At 43.4% G+C, this 20,333-nt stretch overlaps 1 protein-coding gene across 18 annotated transcripts in view; it reads right to left on the reverse strand.

Moving 5' to 3' along the window:
* GPHN (gephyrin) overlaps positions 1-20,333 on the reverse strand; it is a 572,379-nt gene that overhangs the window by 83,196 nt on the left and 468,850 nt on the right. For all 18 annotated transcript variants that reach the window (XR_005597335.1, XM_039533323.1, XM_039533330.1 and 15 more), the window contains 2 exons: positions 19,778-19,820; positions 10,474-10,611 (listed from right to left, as the gene is read on the reverse strand). Coding sequence is in view for 17 of the 18 variants with exons in the window: in XM_039533323.1 (XP_039389257.1) it covers positions 10,474-10,611; positions 19,778-19,820 (181 nt within the window). In the remaining variant the exon portion in view is untranslated. The remainder of the gene's footprint in view (positions 1-10,473; positions 10,612-19,777; positions 19,821-20,333) is intronic.

The raw sequence follows: 20,333 nt of genomic DNA on the forward strand, positions 1-20,333 counted from the left end.
ACCATGTATCCAAGGTACCAGAGGCCATTGGGGTAAAAGGCTGCCAACTGGCCTCTGACACGAAGAACCATGCAAAATATTGGTAGCGGCAGGCTATCCTATATGCTAAGGATCTACATTCCCTCTAAGCTGCGCGGCCATGCAGCAGGCTATCAAGGCACCTCTCCCCTGACCCCAGCCCTGGAGCTGCTGTGGAGAGGTGCCCCTCCCCCAACACTAGCCCCAGAGTTGCCACGGCTGGGGAGAGACGCCTCTCCCCTCGTCCCCAGAGCTGCCCTGGTGGGCAGAGCCGCTCTCCCCTGGCCCCGGGCTGCTGCAGCAAGAGATGGCTGTGGGGAGTCTTCTTTCCCTGCTGTAGCCCCAGGGTAACCTGTACCTCAAACCCCTCACCCCCAGCCCACCCCATAGCCCGCACCCCCCCAGCTGGAGCCCTCACTCCTCCCCGTACCCTAACCCTGAGCCTCCTCCTGCACCCTGAACCCCTCATCCACAGCATCACCCCAGCGCCCGCACCCCCAGCACCCCAACCCTCTGTCCCAGCCCTCAGCCCCCTCCCACACTCCGAACCCCTTGGCCCCACCCCCGCCACACATCACCTCCATATTGGTGCACATAACAAAATTCATTCCACATATGGATGTAAAAAATTAGAGGGAACCTTTGTTTTCTAGATGCTGAAAGAGGGCTTAGGCTCATTTGGGTTTTGATGTTGAGGCCAAGTAACCTGTGCAGGAAGGTACTGAGTAATCTTGAAATCACTCATCAATCTGAAAGCCATCTTTTGACATAGAGCTTTATCCTTCCCTCCCTCGAAGGAGAGGTCCACGGTGTGAGGTCTGAGAGAATGTAGCATGGACTTTTTTTCCCTTTCCTTTCTGTAAAAAGGCATTTACTTGCTCCCCAAACAAGCTCTCTCTACTGTAAAACAGATTCTTGATCTCTAGCTAGACCTCTTGGTTGCATTTGTATGCCTGCAACCAGGCTGACCTGTGGCAATGCAACCCTAAGGCAGCAGTCCTTGTCACTGTATCTGCACATCACCTGATGCTGCACTATGTCTACCCCATTGTGGATTATCTTTTTGAAGCTTTCTGCATTTTTCTTGGGGAAGAGAATTGACCAGATTGGAGGTTTTCTTCCATTTCTTCCTGACATTTGGTCATGAAGACTCAGTAGTCCACAATGCAAAGGGCTGCAGCCATGGATTAATCCTAATGTGGCGGCTCAGGATTCTGGGAGACAGTACATGAGTATTGCCACATCATAGGGGAGCCAATGTTTTGGTTTCAAACTATCTTCATTTCAGCTTTTCAGGGCTTGCACTACACATGGCTGAGTCAGCTCAAGCAGGAACCACTCAGTAATACATCGCATGAACAGTTTTACTTCAGCTTCAACTCAGACATCATGATATTCCATAAATTCAGTTATAGATGTCCAGCAGCTTTCTAGGCCATGTTCTTTTTTTGGTCTCCATCTTGGATGAATGCCTCATAGCTGAAATCTGTGTACCATGATCATTACTGAGCAAAGGGAAACAATTTAGTGAAGAATAAAGTTAGGGTTGAAATGCTTGAAAAGATCAATTGGGGAACATGATGGAGAGATGTGTGGATTTCAAGCTGGTCTTCAGAATAAGGGCAAGAGCCTGACTGATGCCAAATGTCTGTATGTAGCAACACACTTAGCACTATTACTGTGTATACTGAGATATATTTAGGAATGCGAATCAATTAGATTTGTTTTCTCCTCTTTTATTTTGATGTTTGTACGAGTGTATGCACTTTATTTATAAAATCAACAATAGTCCTTGAACTTTAAAAATTCCACTTGTCCTACAGGCTAGGTGAATTCCAAGAGCTCAGTAGTATTAAATTTAAAAAAAGACACTCCTTTTTTGTGGAACAGGTCAGAATTCAAAGCTTCAGGACTACAGTTGAACTCTCTTCCTGAGGAACAGGTATATCAGCCTAAATAAATGAAGACTTAAATATTAATTAATTTAAACAGAACGCATTCTTATGAATTAATCTAATTCTAGCAAATGTATAGGAAAATTATATGTATGTTTGATTGTGTAGTATTTTTATGGAAATCATTAATCACTTGTGACATAGAGGTCACACCAAAAGATCAAAGTCTACGATCTTATTGCATATCTTGGGGAAATAATATTGCCAGTGAGACTAACATCAACTCCCGCTATGTATAGAAGAACTCCAGTACAATAGTGAGAATCCTCAAATGATGTACTGTATACGATAAGAAAATATTGATAAAGAAGCAACCAGATAAAGGAAATCAAGTACCAGTATTAACATTAATCCTAGGCAATGTATATCAAACGTGAAAACTGAAAGGTAATTAAAATCTTGAAAAGGCTTTACTCTAAAATGATTTGTTAGGTTCTTGCTAACATTTTCAAGCAGGCCACCATTATTCTATTATGCCATAAAGCATCCAGGGCCAGTTCTAGGGACAGCCAAGGAGGGCGGGCAGCTGTAGGTTTTGGGGTTTTTTGCTCCACTCTGATTGCCAGCTTTGCTAATTGGCTGGCCTTTTCCCCTTCTGCCTTAGTCAGCAAAATGGCTAGGGCTGCTCCTGAAAGTGGTCAGGTTGGTTACAAGGCAATAACTCAAAAGAGCTTATGGGTGCCAAAATGTGTTCCTGATTTGTTATAATGAATGTACATTCCCAAAGTACAAGGAAGATAGCAGACTTCCTATTCTACAGTACACCAGTAAAGAAGTGGTATGAGCAGCAGCTCCTTAACATACACCTGAGAAATACACTATTTACCAAGCTAGTCATTTTTGAACAGAAAAATCAGGAAGGTGAAGCAGAAAGGAGTGAGGCTGATGAGAGGACCTCAAACCACACTGCAGAGGCCTACAACCTTTGAGGAAAGGGTCTGGAGCCCTAATCTGCACTCAAAAACAGTTGAGGTATTCTCCAAGGTGTCAGTAGGAACTTGGGAGCCTGCAGTAGTGAAAAAGCAGCATGTCTGAAGTCTTTATGGTTAGAGAAAGATAGACAACTGAGTCCTGTTCAGTTCAAATATCAAATAGATGATAGGAATGAGAATTCATATGTGGGTATACAATCATGTAAACACGTGGAATAAGATCACTGATGTATAGATAAGTAAACAGGATAGAAAGTTTCCATCTAGTGAGAAAGTCCATGAAGAATTCCAACAGCAGTCACTATCTGGTAGGTGAATGTGCCAACAAAAAAGCAATGAATTCCAATACTTTACCAGGCTGGTACCTTTGAAGGAAAAAGGATAGTTTTGACACACAGCTGATCTACTTTATTGTAAGTAGACAACCATTATAATTAGGGCTGTTGATTAATCGCAGTTAACTTACGCGATTCACTAAAAATAATTAATTTTGATTAAAAAAATTAATCGCGACTTCAATCACAGTTTTAATTGCACTGTTAAACAATAGAATACCAGTTAACATTTATTAAATATTTTGGATATTTTCCTACATTTTCATATATATTGTATTCTGTGTTGTAATTGAAATCAAAGTGTTTTTTATTACAAATATTTGCACTGTAAAAATGATAAACAAAAGATATAGTATTTTTCAATTCACCTCAGACAAGTACTGTAGTGCAATCTCTTTCTCGTGAAAGTGCAACTTACAAATGTAGATTTTTTTTTGTTACATAACTGCACTCAAAAACAAAACAATGTAAAACTTCAGAGCCTACAAGTCCACTCAGACCTACTTCTTGTTCAGCCAATCGCTAAGACAAGTTTGTTTACATTTGCAGGAGATAATGCTGCCCTCTTCTTGTTTACAATGTCACCAGAAACTGCGAACAGGCATTTGCATGGCACTTTTGTAGCCAGCATTGCAAAGTATTTACGTGCCAGATATGCTAAACCAGGGGTCGGCAATCTTTCAGAAGTGGTGTGCCGAGTCTTCATTTATTCACTCTGATTTAAGGTTTCATGTGCCAGTAATACATTTTAACATTTTTAGAAGGTCTCTTCCTGTAGGTCTATAATATATAACTAAGCTATTGTTGCACATAAAGTAAATAAGGTTTTAAAATGTTTAAGAAGCTTCATTTAAAATTAAATTAAAATGCAGAGCCCCCTGGACCAGTGGCCAGGACCTGGGCATTGTGAGTGCCACTGAAAATCAGCTCGCATGCCGCCTTCGGCACGTGTGCCATAGGTTGCCTACCCCTGTGCTAAACATTCATATGCCCCTTCATGCTTTGGCCACCATTCTATAAGACATGCTTCCATGCTGATGATGCTCGTTAATAATACACTAATTAAATTTGTAACTGAACTCTTTGGGGGAGAATTGCATGTCTCCTGCTCTGTTTTACCCGTATTCTGCCACAGGGCCGCCCAGAGGATTCAGGGGGCCTGGGGTCTTCGGCGGCAGGGGACTCCCGCTTCGGCGGTAATTCGGCGGTGGGGGGTCCTTCTGCTCTGGGACCCGCCGCCGAAGTGCCCCGAAGACCCGTGGTGGGGGCCCCCTGCCGCCGAATTACCGCTGAAGACCCGGCACTTCGGTGACGGGTCCCACTTCGGCAGTACTGTGGCGGTGGGGGGGGGTCCTTCTGCCCTGGGGTGGAAGGGCCCCCCGCCGCTGAAGACCCAGAGCAGAAGAAACTCTGGGGGCCTGGGCCCCGCGAGAGTTTTCCAGGGCCCCTGGAGCGAGTGAAGGACCCCGCTCCAGGGCCCCCAAAAAACTCTCGTGGGGGCCCCTGCAGGGCCCACGGCCTGGGGCAAATTGCCCCACTTGCCTCCCCCTCTGGGCGGCTCTGTTCTGCCATATATTTCATGTTATAGCAGTCTCAGATGATGACCCAGCACATGTTTATTTTAAGAACACTTTCACTGCAGATTTGACAAAATGCAAAGGAGGTATCAATGTGAGATTTCTAAAGATAGCTACAGCACTCGATCCAAGGTTTGAGAAGCTGAAGTGCCGTCCAAAATCTGAGAGGGATGAGGTGTGGAGCATGCTTTCAGAAGTCTTAAAAGAGCAATACTCCAATGCAGAAATTACAGAACCCGAACCACCAAAAAAGAAAATCAACTTTCTGCTGGTGGCATCTGACTCAGATGATGATAATGAACATGCATCGGTCCGCACTGCTTTGGATTGTTATCAAGAAGAACCTGTCATCAGCATGGATGCCTGTTCCCTGAAATGGTGGTTGAAGCATAAAGGAACATATGAATCTTTAGCGCATCTGGCACGTAAATATCTTGCAATGCCGCTACAACAGTTCCATGAGAATGCCTGTTCTCACTTTCAGGTGACATTGTAAATAAGAAGTAGGACTGAGTGGAGTTGCAGGCTCTAAAATTGTACATTGTTTTATTTTTGAATGCAGGCTTTTTTTAACATAATTCTACATTTGTAAGTTCAACTTTCAAGATAAAGAGACTGCACTACAGTACGTGTATTAGGTGAATTGAAAAATACTATTTCTTTTGGTTTTTTTTCAGTGCAAATACTTGTAATCAAAAGTAAATATAAAGTGAGCACTGTACACTCTGTATTCTGTTTTGTAACTGAAATCAATATATTTGAAAATGTAGAAAGCATCCAAAAATATTTGAATAAATCGTATTCTATTATTAACAGTGCAATTAATGCGATTAATTTTTTTAATCGCTTGTCAGTCCTAATTATAATACCTTAAGAAAGGAGAGGATGTAGTTTCTTAAAACAAGACAGTTGTGATTACTGAAAAGTCTTTAGATTTATTCAGTTAATGCTCTAATGATATAAAACATGAATGATTTACTATCACATGAAAATGTGGGAAAGTTTATCTATGAATTATTATGAGCTATTACCTGTTTCAAAAGGCAGGTTGAGCAAAACATGATAATGAAATCTAGATATTGCTATCTCAGAGTAGGCCAGGATGACACCTTGCAATACAAAGGTGTGCAACACCAAGAAATCAGCTATGCACAGTCAGACCTTAAGGATGAAAGACTTCACTCATCTATGACTCCGTTCCTGATTTGTTTGGTGGACAAGAATACGTGACTATGTACTCACCCTGGCAGAAGCCTGGTGTCTTGGAATTTTGGTAACAATGAGAGGCTTTTAATGAATGCCATGTATTTGAGACCAAGTGAAGACCTGTGTTGATATAACTCAGTTTGATACTGTCTTTCACTGATTAAGTCGCAGTTTTGTACAAACTACACCCTTCAATATGTGCTTACATTTCTTGGCTCAATACCTACAAGTCTCAGATGGAAATGTTTTCTGTGATCTCTCCATGAACAACATGCACTGGTTAATACTTCATTCAAACCTAACTTATTGGTTCGCTGCTATTGTGCTACAAGGGGTAGCTGTGTCTGGACCACATACTTGAAGCATCTCAATCCATTGAAGCTGTTTACCTTATATGAAGGATGACATCCCCCTAAGCCAGCATTTCTCAAACATTTCTAAGCTGCTTGGTCCTTCTAGAAAATAAAACCAGTCAAACTCTCCTTCATCCCCACTTTATTACCAGGGCAGCTTGGGGGAAACGTACACAGTCACTGTTCCAGGTCCCTGACTAGTCCTTTAAACCCTCAAAGTGAGCATGCCCCATATCCTGGGAACTGCTGCCCTAAGCTATGGAACATTGATTTGACCATGAAATACCAATAGGTAATCCATAGTTGACACTCCTGGGTTCAAATTCTTCCAGATACTGATAGCTTTATTTGGGTAAGTGCAATCGTTCCCATATGGGAACAAAACATTGACTCGACTTGCAACTGCTATTTGAGGTGGCATGTATCAAAGGGGAAATGACTGTCTAGGAAGGAGTGCTGCTGAAAGGGATCTGGGGGCATAATGGACCACAAGCTAAATATGAGTCAACCGTGTAAAGCTATTGCAAAAAACACAAACATCCTTCTTGGATGTATTAGAAGGAGTGTTGTACGCAAGACACAAGAAGTAATTCTTCCATTCTACTCTGTGCTGATTAGGCCTCAACTGGAGTATTGTGTCCAGTTCTGGGCGCCACATTTCAGGAAGAATGTGGACAAATTGGAGAGAGTCCAGAGAAGAGTGACGAAATGATGAAAGGTCTAGAAAACATGACCTATGAGGGAAGATTGAAAAAATTGGGTTTGTTAGTCTGGAAAAGAGAAGACTGAGAGGGGACGTGATAACAGTTTTCAAGTATGTAAAAAGTTGTTATAAGGAGAAAGAAGAAAAATTGTTTTTCTTAACTTCTGAGGATAGGACAAGAAGCAATGGGCTTAAATTGCAGCAAGGGAGGTTTAGGTTGGATATTAGGAAAAACTTCCTATCAGGGTGGTTAAGCATTGCAATAAATTGCCTAGAAAGGTTGTGGAATCTCCATAATTGGAGATTTTTAAGAGAAGGTTAGACAAACACTTGTCAGGAATGGTCTAGATAATACTTAGTCCTGCCACAAGTGCAGGGGGCTGGACTTGATGACCTCTTCAGGTCCCTTCCAGTTCTATGATTCTATGAAAGCTACTTGTTTTTATGTAGGCAAGCATAGATAGCTTTGTTCCATGGATGACTGTGCGTGCACTAGACAAACAGGGTCTGAATCATGACTGCTGTTTTGAAGTGTCTGAGGATTGAGGGTCCTGCTTTATGAAGTGGTTCTAAACCAAGGAAACTTAGCAGCATTCAGTGTCTTGGCTACCAAACTTTAAGCAGCCAAACTTGATACTGTAGTCTACTGTTCAGCATATAACAGCTTGCTGTTTCCAAACACAAGCACCGAAGAATGGTACTGGGCCAACAGTACCTGTCTCACACAGAACTAGGGTGACCAGACGTCCCAATTTTATCGGGACTGTCCCGTTATTTGCTTGTTTGTCCCGCGTCCCGACTGATGTTCGGTCGGGACACGGGACAAACAAGCAATTTTGCCTTCCGATCCGGTGCATAGACGGAGCCCGGAGGGGCTTTCACCCCCCACTTCCCCCGACCATCCCCCACCTTCCCCCATTGGACCCCTCCCCAAATCCCTGCCCCGGACCCACCCCAACCCCGCCCCTCACTGCCCCACTGGATCCCTCCCCAACTCCCCGCCCTGGCCCTGCCTCTTCCCCAAGCACGCGGCATTCCTCCTCCCTGCCAGGCTTGTACACGGGCCATGGCCAGGGCTGGGAGCGCAGCACGGAGGCTGCTCCAGCCCTGCAGCCTGCAGGGCAGTGCAGAGCAGGCAAGGCCTGGGTGGAGACACGCGTGGGGCGGACACGCTCCTGCCAGGAGGGGCCGGGCCCAGCTGCCTGGTTCGCCCCCTGCCCGGGGTGGGGGGTCCCCAAGCTCCCTGCAGCCGGAGCGGGGCTGCCCGGGGCGAGTGTCCCGGGCGGGACAGAGTGGAGCAGCCTCTGCTGTGGGGCTGGTGCAATGAAGCCCAGGAGCGGCTGGGCCGGGAGCTGCAAGAGGGGCCCGGAGCGTGGCTCGGCTGCACAGCTCGGAGTCCAGGCTGGGCCCAGGAGTGAGGGGATGGGGGAGCTGGGAGTGTATCGGGGGTCAGAGCCGAGAGTTGGGTGGAGACGGCGCTGTGCCACTGCCGCCTGGTGGTGGGGGGCGCTCCGGCTTTTTTTTTTTTTTGCTCCCCCCCCCCCCGCGTCCCGATATTTCATGTTTGTCATCTGGTCACCCTACACAGAACAGTATAAACATTGTGAGCACAGAAATATTGCAGTATCAATTCCTGCAAACTGAACTTTGGGTCCTGTGGTGCAGCTCTGCTCTGATGCCACTTACTTCAAGTTCCATTACCTTGATCTCTCTTCTGTCAAAGGACTGCTTTGTGCTGATGAACAGACTTGAGGTCTGAACCAATATGCTGAACCAGGTCTTCTGGCATTAAATCCTCTCTGTTAGACAAAGATGCAAGGCCACACTTTGGATACAGGGTCAAATAACTGCTTTGAGGCAGGTGCCTTCAAAAGGCTCGAGGCCAGCATATATGTTGGATTCTAAGGAGTCTGTCCTTCTGGTCGACTCTTGCTCCCATTACAGTCAATGAGAGTTTTAACATTTATTTTAGTGGTACAAGTTTGGTCCCTTAGAGGCTTCTGGATATAAGAGTTAGCTTAAGCTCCATGGCCTTGATATATCCTGTGTCAAAAGGCTGCTTTTGCCCTGACATGTGAATTTCCGGTATGAAGGACAGTTCTGAGTGGATATCCAATACCTTAATGTATTCCTAGGTTGAAGCCTCTCTATGCCCAGAAGAATCCCAGTGAATGAACACTCTGGCCAGCCAGTTTGGAGATATGAATTTAAGATAAAGGCCCAGTTGGCAAATGATCTGGTGTGTGTGTGTGTGGTTTCCCAACAACTGGGATCATCATGAGATTGCATGAAGTGGGAGTGGAGCAGCAGCCACGATGTGAAGGGAGACAGGAGCGCTAGTAAATAGGGGTCAAGTGTTAGGGACAGGGCAGGGCAGAGACCAGGGTGGAGTTGCTTGATTAAGAGAGGAGGAATAGAGTGCTGGAGCGGCCTCTGAGCCAAACAGGAGCTGCAGAGGTAGGCTGAGAGGAGGAGCTGGAGACATGGATGTAGAAAAGTACAGAGTAGACCAATTAATGAAGTGACTGAACTTCTGCACCCCCTTGAGCTTTTAGATTGGAAAAGGTTTTATGAGTCCCACAAGGTGAGAGCACAGGCCAAAAGGATTCAACATAGAGAGGGTCCAGTTGCCCCCTGTTATATCCACCCCTGCTCCCTTAGACAACTGATATTTTTTAATTTTCCTGTTGCTCTTTCCAGAGTATACAGAAGATTTATTTTTTACTTCATTGCAATTGTTCAGGTAAGACCCAGAAGCTGTAATCTATTCTCAGCATTTTTTTTATACTGTGTCTAGGACTATGTCACTTTTCACAAGTGCTAATTTCATTTTCAGAAAAATTTCTATGAGAAAAATAAAAAGCCCTGAATTCAAGTAGGTAAAATGTGGACACCAGCTCTTATGAAGGGAACAGCATCAATTATGTTGAACACTCTTCAGTAGTTGAACCCATCTCTGTGAATTAAATGTTTAGGTCCTGACATCAATTCTAGTTCATACCTGCAACAGAAATTTTCCTATTATCCTTCGCTGATGGGGTATATTAGTCTTTTCTTTCATGGACAGAAACAGAATTGAATCATTTTAAACAGGTGTTCTGAAACTAGGACTCTTTGTTAGCAATGGATTCCAATCATAGGAAGATCATAGTTCCTTCAGGAAGAAGCACTGAGCCCAACGCACACCCTTCTGATTTGGTAAAGAGAGGCCTGCTCTTTGCACTTCCCTTTCTAAAACTAACTCCACTGGAGGAGGATAGAGTGTTGTCCCTGTCCCAAGCACCTCCCAACAATTACTAGAAGTCCCCATGTGCTTAAATTGATTAAAATAAAGGAAGTAATATTCCCTAGCCCTAATTTAAAAGAAAAAAGAGTCCAACTAAATGTGAAGTACCTCGGTAATTGATGATTTCTGTTCCGAGCACTGGGGTCATCTCCAGAACTGTGATGAAGGCTTTGTCCATAGATGTCAATGGGAATGGAGACATGCGATGTCTTCTGGCCACCTTGGTAATGTCGACGGCACTGTGACCTGCAGAGAGGGAGAGCATCCAGTTTAGAAAATATTCCATGGCACTGCCTTCGAAGCCTGACGGGATGACTTACATATATTCAACAACTTTCACTCAGAAGAATAACATAGTGTTTTACAAACTACATAGAGGAATAGCTTCAAGTTCACAGCATTTATAGCTAAAAAGTGAAAGCTACTGTATCCATAAAGTCACAGAGTTAAGGCCAGAAGGGACCACCAGATCATCTAGTTGGACCTCCTGTATATCACAGCCACCAATACAATATCCAGTATCCAATATCCAGCTGTGGCCATCTCTAATGCCTCAGAAAAAGGAGACTAAAAAGCCTTCCAGAGTACACTAAGGGACAAAAAAAATCCCCTCAGCTATCCAGCGGAAGCCTTGAAGCATAAGCTCTGAAATTAACTGAAATTACAGGGGAAATTTAGGGAAACAAAATATAATTTTCAAAACTGAAAATGATTACAGTGGTTAATATCCCTGCTCTTATGAAAAATGCTCTGGGAGATTTAATGATGACAAGGGAACAGTAAATCACTATTATATATCTTTCAAAAGATGGTGCTATATTTGACACCATGGATCATGATGTGAGGCTGATTCACCTACGGGAGCAAGCTAGGGGCAGTGGCAACCCCCTCAGATGGTTCTGTTTCTCCTGGAGAGACTGCCCCCGGAGTGTTGTGGTGAGTAACTGCTCTTCAGGAGTCAGGGCCCTCATCTGTGGAGGAGTTCTACATGTTTCTTTTCTTTCTTCCTCTCTCATTCAACATATATGTTAAAATCCTTGGAGAGATTGTCAAATGCCAACAATATGCAGATAACACTGAAGTATAAATCTACTTGATCTCAAATCACACCTCTTTCCAAGCGATCCTAATGCTTAAATGAGATCAGTGGCTGAATGAGGAACAGCTGGCTAAATTAAATCCAGGGATGACACATGTGATGCTAATGGGTAGAGGGAGATACTCTGAAGCACCAGTCAAAACTGTTCCCTCATCCTCAAAAGAAGGTGTCTGTCCCACCATCATTAAAATGGTATGTAACCAAAAAGTCCTCCTGGACTCTTTTTAAGTCTAGACCAAGTAACAACAGCAGCAAAAACACTTTCTTCCACCTTTGGCTTGCCAGACGATTACTTCTCATCCTGTCAGACACAGACTGGGTGATGGTGATCCATGCATTTGTGACTTCCAGGTTTAATTACTGTAATACAAAGTGTGACAGGTCCCCCAAAGAACTTGCGAATGAATCCATAGTCACTAAAGACAGAGACTCCTCTTCACAGTAGGAATTAGAGGCAGCAATGACTGCAGCAGTGGGGCAGTGGTGTATGGTCCCGTTAGGGCTCCTCTGCTGCTTCTAAATGTGGAGGAAACTGGAGGCATCCTCTCCTACAAGGACACCAGAGCTCAAGTGCCACCTCCCTCTTCAGGAGGAAGGAAAAATAGGAGGAAAAAAAAGAAGGCACTCTAAGGACTCGCCTGGGTGTACTGTTGGCAGCAGAGTGGCAGGGAAAGAGGCCGACCTGGGACTTTCATGCCCTCCTCCTTCCATGCCCTCACAACCTCCTATTTGCCGGTGATAAGTGATCTTACTAGACTATGTTTTTTTCCACTCAGAATGGTCTTACTTTTTGCCGGGTGGCCATTTGCTCAACCGTCCTGTTGCCCCAGTCCCTCAGTCACTCTGTTGTCAGCTTCAATCTCCTTGCCCTCTATGCTCCTTTCCATTCTTTCCTCCCTCCTTTCTCTCCCATCTCACTTTCCCTCTTCAACGTCTCCCATCCACTCCCTTCCTCCTATTAACTCACTCCCACCTGCCTTCCCTTCATTCCATACTTCCTAAAATAGGTTTAAAAAACAAAAGCTGAAGCATAAATACTGAAAAGGAAATTTGATTTTTAAAACCATTTCCCTTGCAATAATGTGTTATCAGTAACACAGATTAGGTATTTTTAAAAATGCCTTATTTTATCTCTGGTGTCTCTATGGCTACCAAGCTCCCTATTTGTTGCTTTACGTATCTTCAGTTCTTTTAAAAAGGTTATTTGAAACAAGAGAGGATGTCTCCATTGTGGTCTGCTGTAAAAGTACTTTATAAGCACACTGCCAAAAACTGCCGTTGCTCAAAGGAGGAGGATGCTGAGTCAGTACAGTAATGACTGAGTGCACAAAACTTCCTTCAATGTCAACACATCCTCACTCACATGACTTATGTAGGACATTATTTATGAACTAATTTCTATAGCTGATGATTACCTAAAGGTATAGCAGCCTCTCAAAAGCTACATGAAGCAATCAAATCTTATTACTAAATCAAAGTCAATATCATTTTTTATAAACAGGCAAAAGCCCCCATTTCCTTCTGACTCCTCTTGTGCTTGGCTCAGAATAGCATAGGAATTAAGTTCCCCCAAGTAATATCTATGTTTTCCAGTTAACCTTTTGTCCTCTTTTCAAAGGGACATTTATTATTTACCACGCCCAAGAGACTGACAACTCTGAAAGGGAAGCAGTTTGAAGAGAGAAAGACTACTTCAGATTCAGAAAATCCTTTAGTGTGTAATTGCCATTAAAAGAAACATTGGTTAAAAGGATGACAGAGGCTCCTGCAGCCCTGGGGGATGCCAGACTGCACATGTTAACAAGTTTAAGTGGACTGTATAAGATGTGCATTCTTTTGCAAAGGAAAACTGAGAAATGTGAATGGGAACACTAGGAAAGAATTGTCCTGGCAGTGACAGCAAAAGGGAAAGTGCAATGTATCAATTTCCCTCTATTCCACTACCATTAGGCTGCTGGAACACCAGCTGCTACTGCATCACTAAATAGAAATCCATTAAAAGAGAACATCAACTGGCTAGTCAAAAGTTGTTCCAAGACATGTATATAAATCTTTACAAGCACATTGCCTGGAACTACTCAATCTTTTTACTGGGCTCACACCAATATGCCCAGGCTTAAAAACAACAACAACCAGGAGCAGTAAAATATTTTCACAGCTGCTGTAATTTTTTAAAAATTATTTTAAATTAATATAGGTCTCCTGGTGATGGTGCCAGGCTGTGACTATCAGGAACTTTCAGTATACTTTAGACTTTTCAACTTGCTGCTCCAGCGCTACTCATAAGCTTTTTGGATTGTATGGGAGTAGCTTGTGCTTAAGATGTGTTTCCTAGAAAATCCAGCATTTGATAGCTCACCCATACAAAATAAATTTTATAAGCAGAATGACTTTGCAATCTTGTGTATAGAGTTTCCAGATCTAGTTCCATATATATCTTTGGACTTCATGTCTCTTAGTATACCTATCATTGGGGACACACTGGTTTTTCATCCTGTTTTTTTTTTAAGGGGTCATGATTTCAATGTTTCTATTTACATATTGCATATGTAATAACAGAACTGAAATGTCATATGATTAAACACTCCAAACAAGATGTAGCATGATGACATTATGTACCACATCATAATGAGATCTCTATCCCAGTCATGTGTGTACAGGTCAGAAGAATATAAGAATGCTCATACTGGATCAGACCAATGATGCATGTAGCCTGGCAGAGGCTGGTGCCAGACACTTCAGAGGGAATGAACAGAACAGTGCAATTACTGAGTGATCCATCCTCTGTTGTCCAGTCCCAACTTCTGGCAGTCAGAGGCTTAGGGATGCCCAGGGCATGGGGTTGCATCCCTGACCATCTTGGCTATTAGTCTTTGATAGACTGATCCTGAATGAACTTATCTAATTATTTTTTGAACGCAGTTACACCTTTAGCCTTAACAGCACCCCTTGATAATGAGTTCCACAGGTTGACTTTGCATTGTGTGAAGAGTACTTCCTTTTGTTTGTTTTAAACCTGCTGCTTATTAATTTCATTGGGTAATCCCTAGTTTTTGTGTTATGTGAAGGAGTAAATAACACTTCCTTATTCACTTTCTCCATACCATTAATGATTTTACTGACCTCTATCATATCCCCCCTTATTTGTCTCTTTTCCAAGCTGAACAGTCCCACTTTTTTTAATTCCTCCTCACATGGAAGCTGTTCCATACCCCTAATCATTTTTGTTGCCCTTCTCTGTACCTTTTCCTGTTCTAATATATCTTTTTTGAGATGGAGCGACCAGAACTGCGTGCAGTTTTTAAGGTGTGGGCATACCAGGGATTTGTACAGTGACATTATGATATTTTCTGTCTTACTATCTATCCCCTTCTTAATTGTTCCTAATATTGTTAGTTTTTGATTCCTGATGCACTATAAGGCAGATGTTTTCAGAGAACTATCTACAATGACTCTGTTTTTTTTCTTGAATGGTAACAGCTAATTTAGACCCCATGAGTTTGTATGTAGTGTTTGGATTATGTTTTCCAATGTACATTACTTTGTATTTATCAACACTGAATTTCATCTGCCATTTTCTTGCCTAGTCACCGAGTTTTGTGAGATCCCTTTGTAACTCTTCACTGTCTTCTTTGGACTTAACTATCCTGAGTAATTTTATATTGTCTGCAATCTTTTCTACCTCACTGTTTACTCCTTTTTTTCCAGATCATTTATGAATTTGTTGAACATCATTGGTCTCAGTACAGATCCTTGTAGGACCCGACTATTCACCACCCTCCATTCTGAAAACTGAACATTTATTCATACCCTTTGTTTCCTGTCTTTTAACTAATTACTGATAGAGAGGATCTTCTCTCTTATTCCATGACAGCTTACTTTGCTTAAGAGCCTTTGGTGAGTGACCTTGTCTGAAAATCCAAGTACACTATATTCACTGGATCACCCTTGTCCACATGTTTTTTTGACAACCCCCCACCCAAGAATTGTAACAGGTTGGTGAGGCATGATTTCCCTTTACTAAAGCAGTGTTGGCTCTTTCCCCCAACAAATCGTGTTCATTTATGTTTCTGCTACGTCCATTTTTCACTATAGGTTCAACCAAATTGCCTAGTACTGAAGTTAGGCTTATTGGCCTGTAATTGCCAGGATCACCTCTGCAGCCTTTTTAAAAAACTGGCGTTACGTTAGCTATCCCCAAGTCATCTGGTATAGAGGATAATTTAAGTGATAGTTTACATACCAGAGTTAGGGCATGGCTACACTTGCAGATGTAGAGCGCTTTGAGTTAAACCAGCCTTCGTAGAGCACAGTAGGGAAAGTGCTGTAGTCTGTCCACGCTGACAGCTGCCAGTGCACTGGCATGGCCATATTAGCAGCTCTTGCAACGGCCACAGAGAGCAGTGCATTGTGGTAGCTATCCCAGCATGCAAGTGGCTGCAATGTGCTTTTCAAATGGGGGGGTGGGGTGGGGTGGAGTGTGTCAGGGAGTGTGTTGTGTGTATGTGGGGGGAGAGAGAGTGGGTTTTTGGGGGGCTGAGAGCATGTCAGCATGCTGTCTTGTACGTTCAGACAGCAGCAGACCTCCCCTCTTTCCCCCCGCCGCCTCTCTCTCACACAGCATTCCACAGTAATGGTTGCTTTGTCTCGGAACAGATAAGCATGCTGGCTGTCAAACAGAGCTTTCAAAGGACATATCCAAAACAATGACAAGGGGATTATGGGACGTTTCCGGAGGCTGATCAGAGTGCAGTAATGCAACACCTCGTTCACATTGACACTGGGAGGCTCCAGCGGGGGTGCATCAAACATTATTCTATTCGCTGAGGTGGAGTACCAGGAGCGCTCTAGCCATGGAGTCAGAGTGCTCTACGTGCCTTGCCAATGTGGATGGGTAGTGAGCTAGTGCACCCGGAGCTCCTTTAATGTGCTGTAACTCACAAGTGTAGCCAAGCGCTTAGTAGTTCTGCAATTTCTTATTTGAGTTCCTTCAGAACTCTTGTGTGAAGACCATCTTATTCTGGTGACTTACTACTGTTTAATGTATTGATTTGTTCAAAAACCTCCTATATCAACACCTCAGTCTGGGACAGTTCCTCAGATGTGTCACCTAAAAAGACTGGCTTGGGTGTGGGATTCTCCCTCACATCCTCTGCAGTGAATACTGATGCAAATAATTCATTTAGCTTCTCTGCAAGGGCCTTGTCTTCCTTGAGTGCTCCTTTACCACCTTGACCATCAGTGCCCCCACTGATTGTTTGTCAGGTTTCCCACTTCAGATGTACTTAAAAAAAATGTTGCTATTTTGTATATCTTTTGCTAGTTGCTCTTAAAATTCTTTTTTGGCCTGCTTAAATATATTATTATTCTTGACTTGCCAGAGTTCATCTTCCTTTCTATTTTCCTCAGTAGGATTTGACTTCCAATTTTTAAAAGATGCCTTTTTGCCTCTAACCGCCTCAGGCCCCCACAAGAGTTTTTTGGAGCCCCTGAAGCAGGGTCCTTCACTCGCTCCGAGGGCCCCGGAAAACTGTTGCGGGGCCCGGGCCCCCAGAGCTTCTTCCGCTCCGGGTCTTCGGCAGCAATTCGGCAGCAGGGGGTCCTTCCGCTCTGGGACCAGCCGCCGAAGTGCCCCGAAGACCCGCGGCGGGAGGTCCTTCCGCCCCGGGACCCGCTGCCGAAGTGCCGGGTCTTCAGCGACAATTCGGCGGCGGGGGGCCCCAAGCCCCCTGAATTCTCTAGGCAGCTCTGTTCTATAGCTCTATTAACTGCAGGGTTAACAGGAGTAAAACATTTTTTCCTCATTGTGATGGGGCAGATAGATCCCACTGACAGGGTTAATGAGGACCCGTGGACTTAGTTAGCCCTGCCCCTCATTTCACCTAGAGCAATGTTAGGCATGGAAAGGGGAAGTTAAAAGGAGATCTACCCCATTTCAGCCCTGTCCAGTCTCCCGATGTGAGAGAAGCCTGTCTGCAGCTCAGAGACTGCTTGGAGGAGCTCCTGTTAGAAGGGATGAACAAACCCTGTGCAATCACAGGAACCATGGACTGTTTGAAGGCAAATCCTGAAAAGAAGGGTTCACCGAACCTTCATTGGATGACTGTTTTGAGTTGTGATTTTCTGTTCCTTTTTTCTTTTAAACCATAAACTAAGGGTAAGATTGAAATGTGCCTCTAAAGAAGGATAACTACTTAACATTGAGAGACAATACAAGCACACCATGTATTTGTTAGACATTCTAGTATACATGTTTTCACGGTTTCTGAGGTTTTCTGTTTTATAAAAGTTATTGATAAATATTTTAGATACCACAATTTCACCTCCTAGACAGGGCCGCCCAGAGGATTCAGGGGGCCTGGGGTCTTCAGTGGCGGGGGACCCCCGCTTTGGCGGTAATTCGGTGGCGGGGGGTCCTTCCGCTCCGGGACCCGCCGCCAAAATGCCCCAAAGACCCGCGGCGGGGGCGCCCCACCGCCGAATTACTGCCGAAGACCCGGCACTTCGGCGGCGGGTCCCGCTTTGGCAGTAATTCGGCGGCGTGGGGGGTCCCTCCACCCCGGGCAGAAGGACACCTCCCCCGCTGCCGAAGACCCGGAGTGGAAGAAGTTCTGGGGGCCCGGGCCCCGCAAGAGTTTTCTGGGGCCGCCGGAGCGAGTGAAGAACCCCGCTCCAGGGCCCCCAAAAACTCTCGTGGGGACTCCTGCGGGGCCTGGGGCAAATTGCCCCACTTGCCCCACCCTCTGGGCAGCCCTGCTCCTAGAACCCCTGGAGTGCCACACTTAATGTATACTCAGTGTCCAATCTTTGAATGGCACCCACATAGCTGTGAGAATTCTCTGGAAATGAAGATATACATGATTTTGTGGAATTCAAACCATGTCAAACAGCTGTCAATTTGCTTTTTTTATGTCAAATATCCAAAACAATCTGTTAAAAATCTAGGGGGGAAATGTCTCTAAATTACAAATATTATTTTTTTTAAAGCAGAAGGAAATCCACCCATCTTGCAAATCTTTAAAATCACAGATGAAACAGCAGTCATTACTTTTGCAACCCTCCCCACCAAAAGACACAAACCAAACCAAAAAATAACCTCTTCTGGATCTACAGCAGCCTCTCATAATGCTAAGGCATAAAAGAGGAAGGAAACATACAGAGCTATCATTCTTTTTCCCCTATTGCTTCTTAGCACTGATTTTTCTTTTTCTTTCAGATATGTCAGATATTTAAAAGCAGAAATCTTAAATTCCTGTTATGTTCGTGGACAAGTCCAACTTATAAAGATTTTGGTTTTTAATTCCCAGTTATGAAATAGTAGATTTCTTTTTTTACAAAATCTAGATGATAAACAAACAAATAAATAAATAAATAAGCTTCAGCCCTCACAATCTTCCACGTGAGTATCGCAAAGTGCTTTTAAAGACAACCATTTATATCTCACAACATTCTACGTGATAAAATAATGCTGTACTCATTCCAGAAATGAATACTTTGAGGCACAGAAGTCAAGTGATTTGCCTAAGGCCACTCAGCTAATCAGATGGAGAGCTGGCAACAGAACTCAGGAGACCGAACTACCCGTCTTCTGTTTTGACCACTAAACCAACTTCCTATGTAGAGTGTAATACGTTTAAGGTAGGTTAAATTTTTGGGGCACATGAAGAGAGGTCTTTAACCTGGAAGGTTACAAACTGTAATTCTAGAAAGAGTTAATTTGTGTAAATCCTTTTTTTAAATCTGACATCTAATTTTTTTTCCTCATCTACCTCAGCATTTCTTAAAACACTTCAAGCTCAAAAGTGAAAATCATGAATATTTACCTTCCCATTATTTGTGTGTTGATTCTTTCCCCCTGTGAAATGTGTACCTGCACTATTAAATGCAGGTACATCGCCCACGATGTGGTGATCAACAGGTGGGCTGGTGACTCCAAAGAAAGAGGATAAAAGCCCAGGCAGGAACTGCACTATGATGCGGTCTCTATCATTTATCACACTATACATAGCTTAGACTCTAATGTCATGAAGAGAAATATCACGTGGAAAAGAATTAAGAGGAAAATACTTATTAACACAGACTCTAACTGCTATTTTAGAAAGGTGAAAGCTGCTAATGTTTTCTTTTTTTCTTCTTTTTGGATTGAATTTCATTGTCCTATTTCTTTTTCTATTCCTGCTGTAAAGTCATATGAACCCTCTCTCATTCTTCTCTTTCCGCACCACCAAAATATTATTCTAACTTGCTCTCCCACTTCCTAACTAAAATGGGGGTCATGATTCAAAAGTACATCAGGGAGGCAGCAATACTTACTGGCTCTGAGGATGTTCTCCTTGCTACTGCACCTGGACTGGACCTGCAGAGAAAGCACAGACTCTATGGGCTACAGTAGATAACAGGCACAGCAAGATGTGGCGATTTAATGGGCAAGCTCCTGGGATCTAGAATCAGAGGCTCTACGTATATGACACCTTAACAGTTTTATATAGTGTATATATAGGATACATATATTCAAGCAGAAAGTTATTGGTTGACAGTCTGAATCTGATATAAGCAATTAAAAAAACACAAACAAGCCAGCATAAAGGACAGATTTTTAGGTTAAGAAATGAATATACAGCTTTCAAAGATACATATTAAACTTTCAATTTTACAATAAATTCCAAGTTCATTGTATATAATTGTGACCGCAGTGATCCTGAACCTAAGTCCTTGTGTTTTATGTGCAGACCAGAATAATAATATGTCTGTATTAATATAATCTGTTTGAAGACTTGATTATTGCTGCTTTCAGTGCAGTCTCTGAGGTTTCTTAGAGAGAAATTCAAAATGCGAACAAGTTAGATTGTGAAAACATTTAGCAATTCTG

This window comes from Mauremys reevesii, linkage group 4, assembly GCF_016161935.1.
Source record: "Mauremys reevesii isolate NIE-2019 linkage group 4, ASM1616193v1, whole genome shotgun sequence".
Classification (NCBI taxonomy): domain Eukaryota; kingdom Metazoa; phylum Chordata; order Testudines; family Geoemydidae; genus Mauremys; species Mauremys reevesii.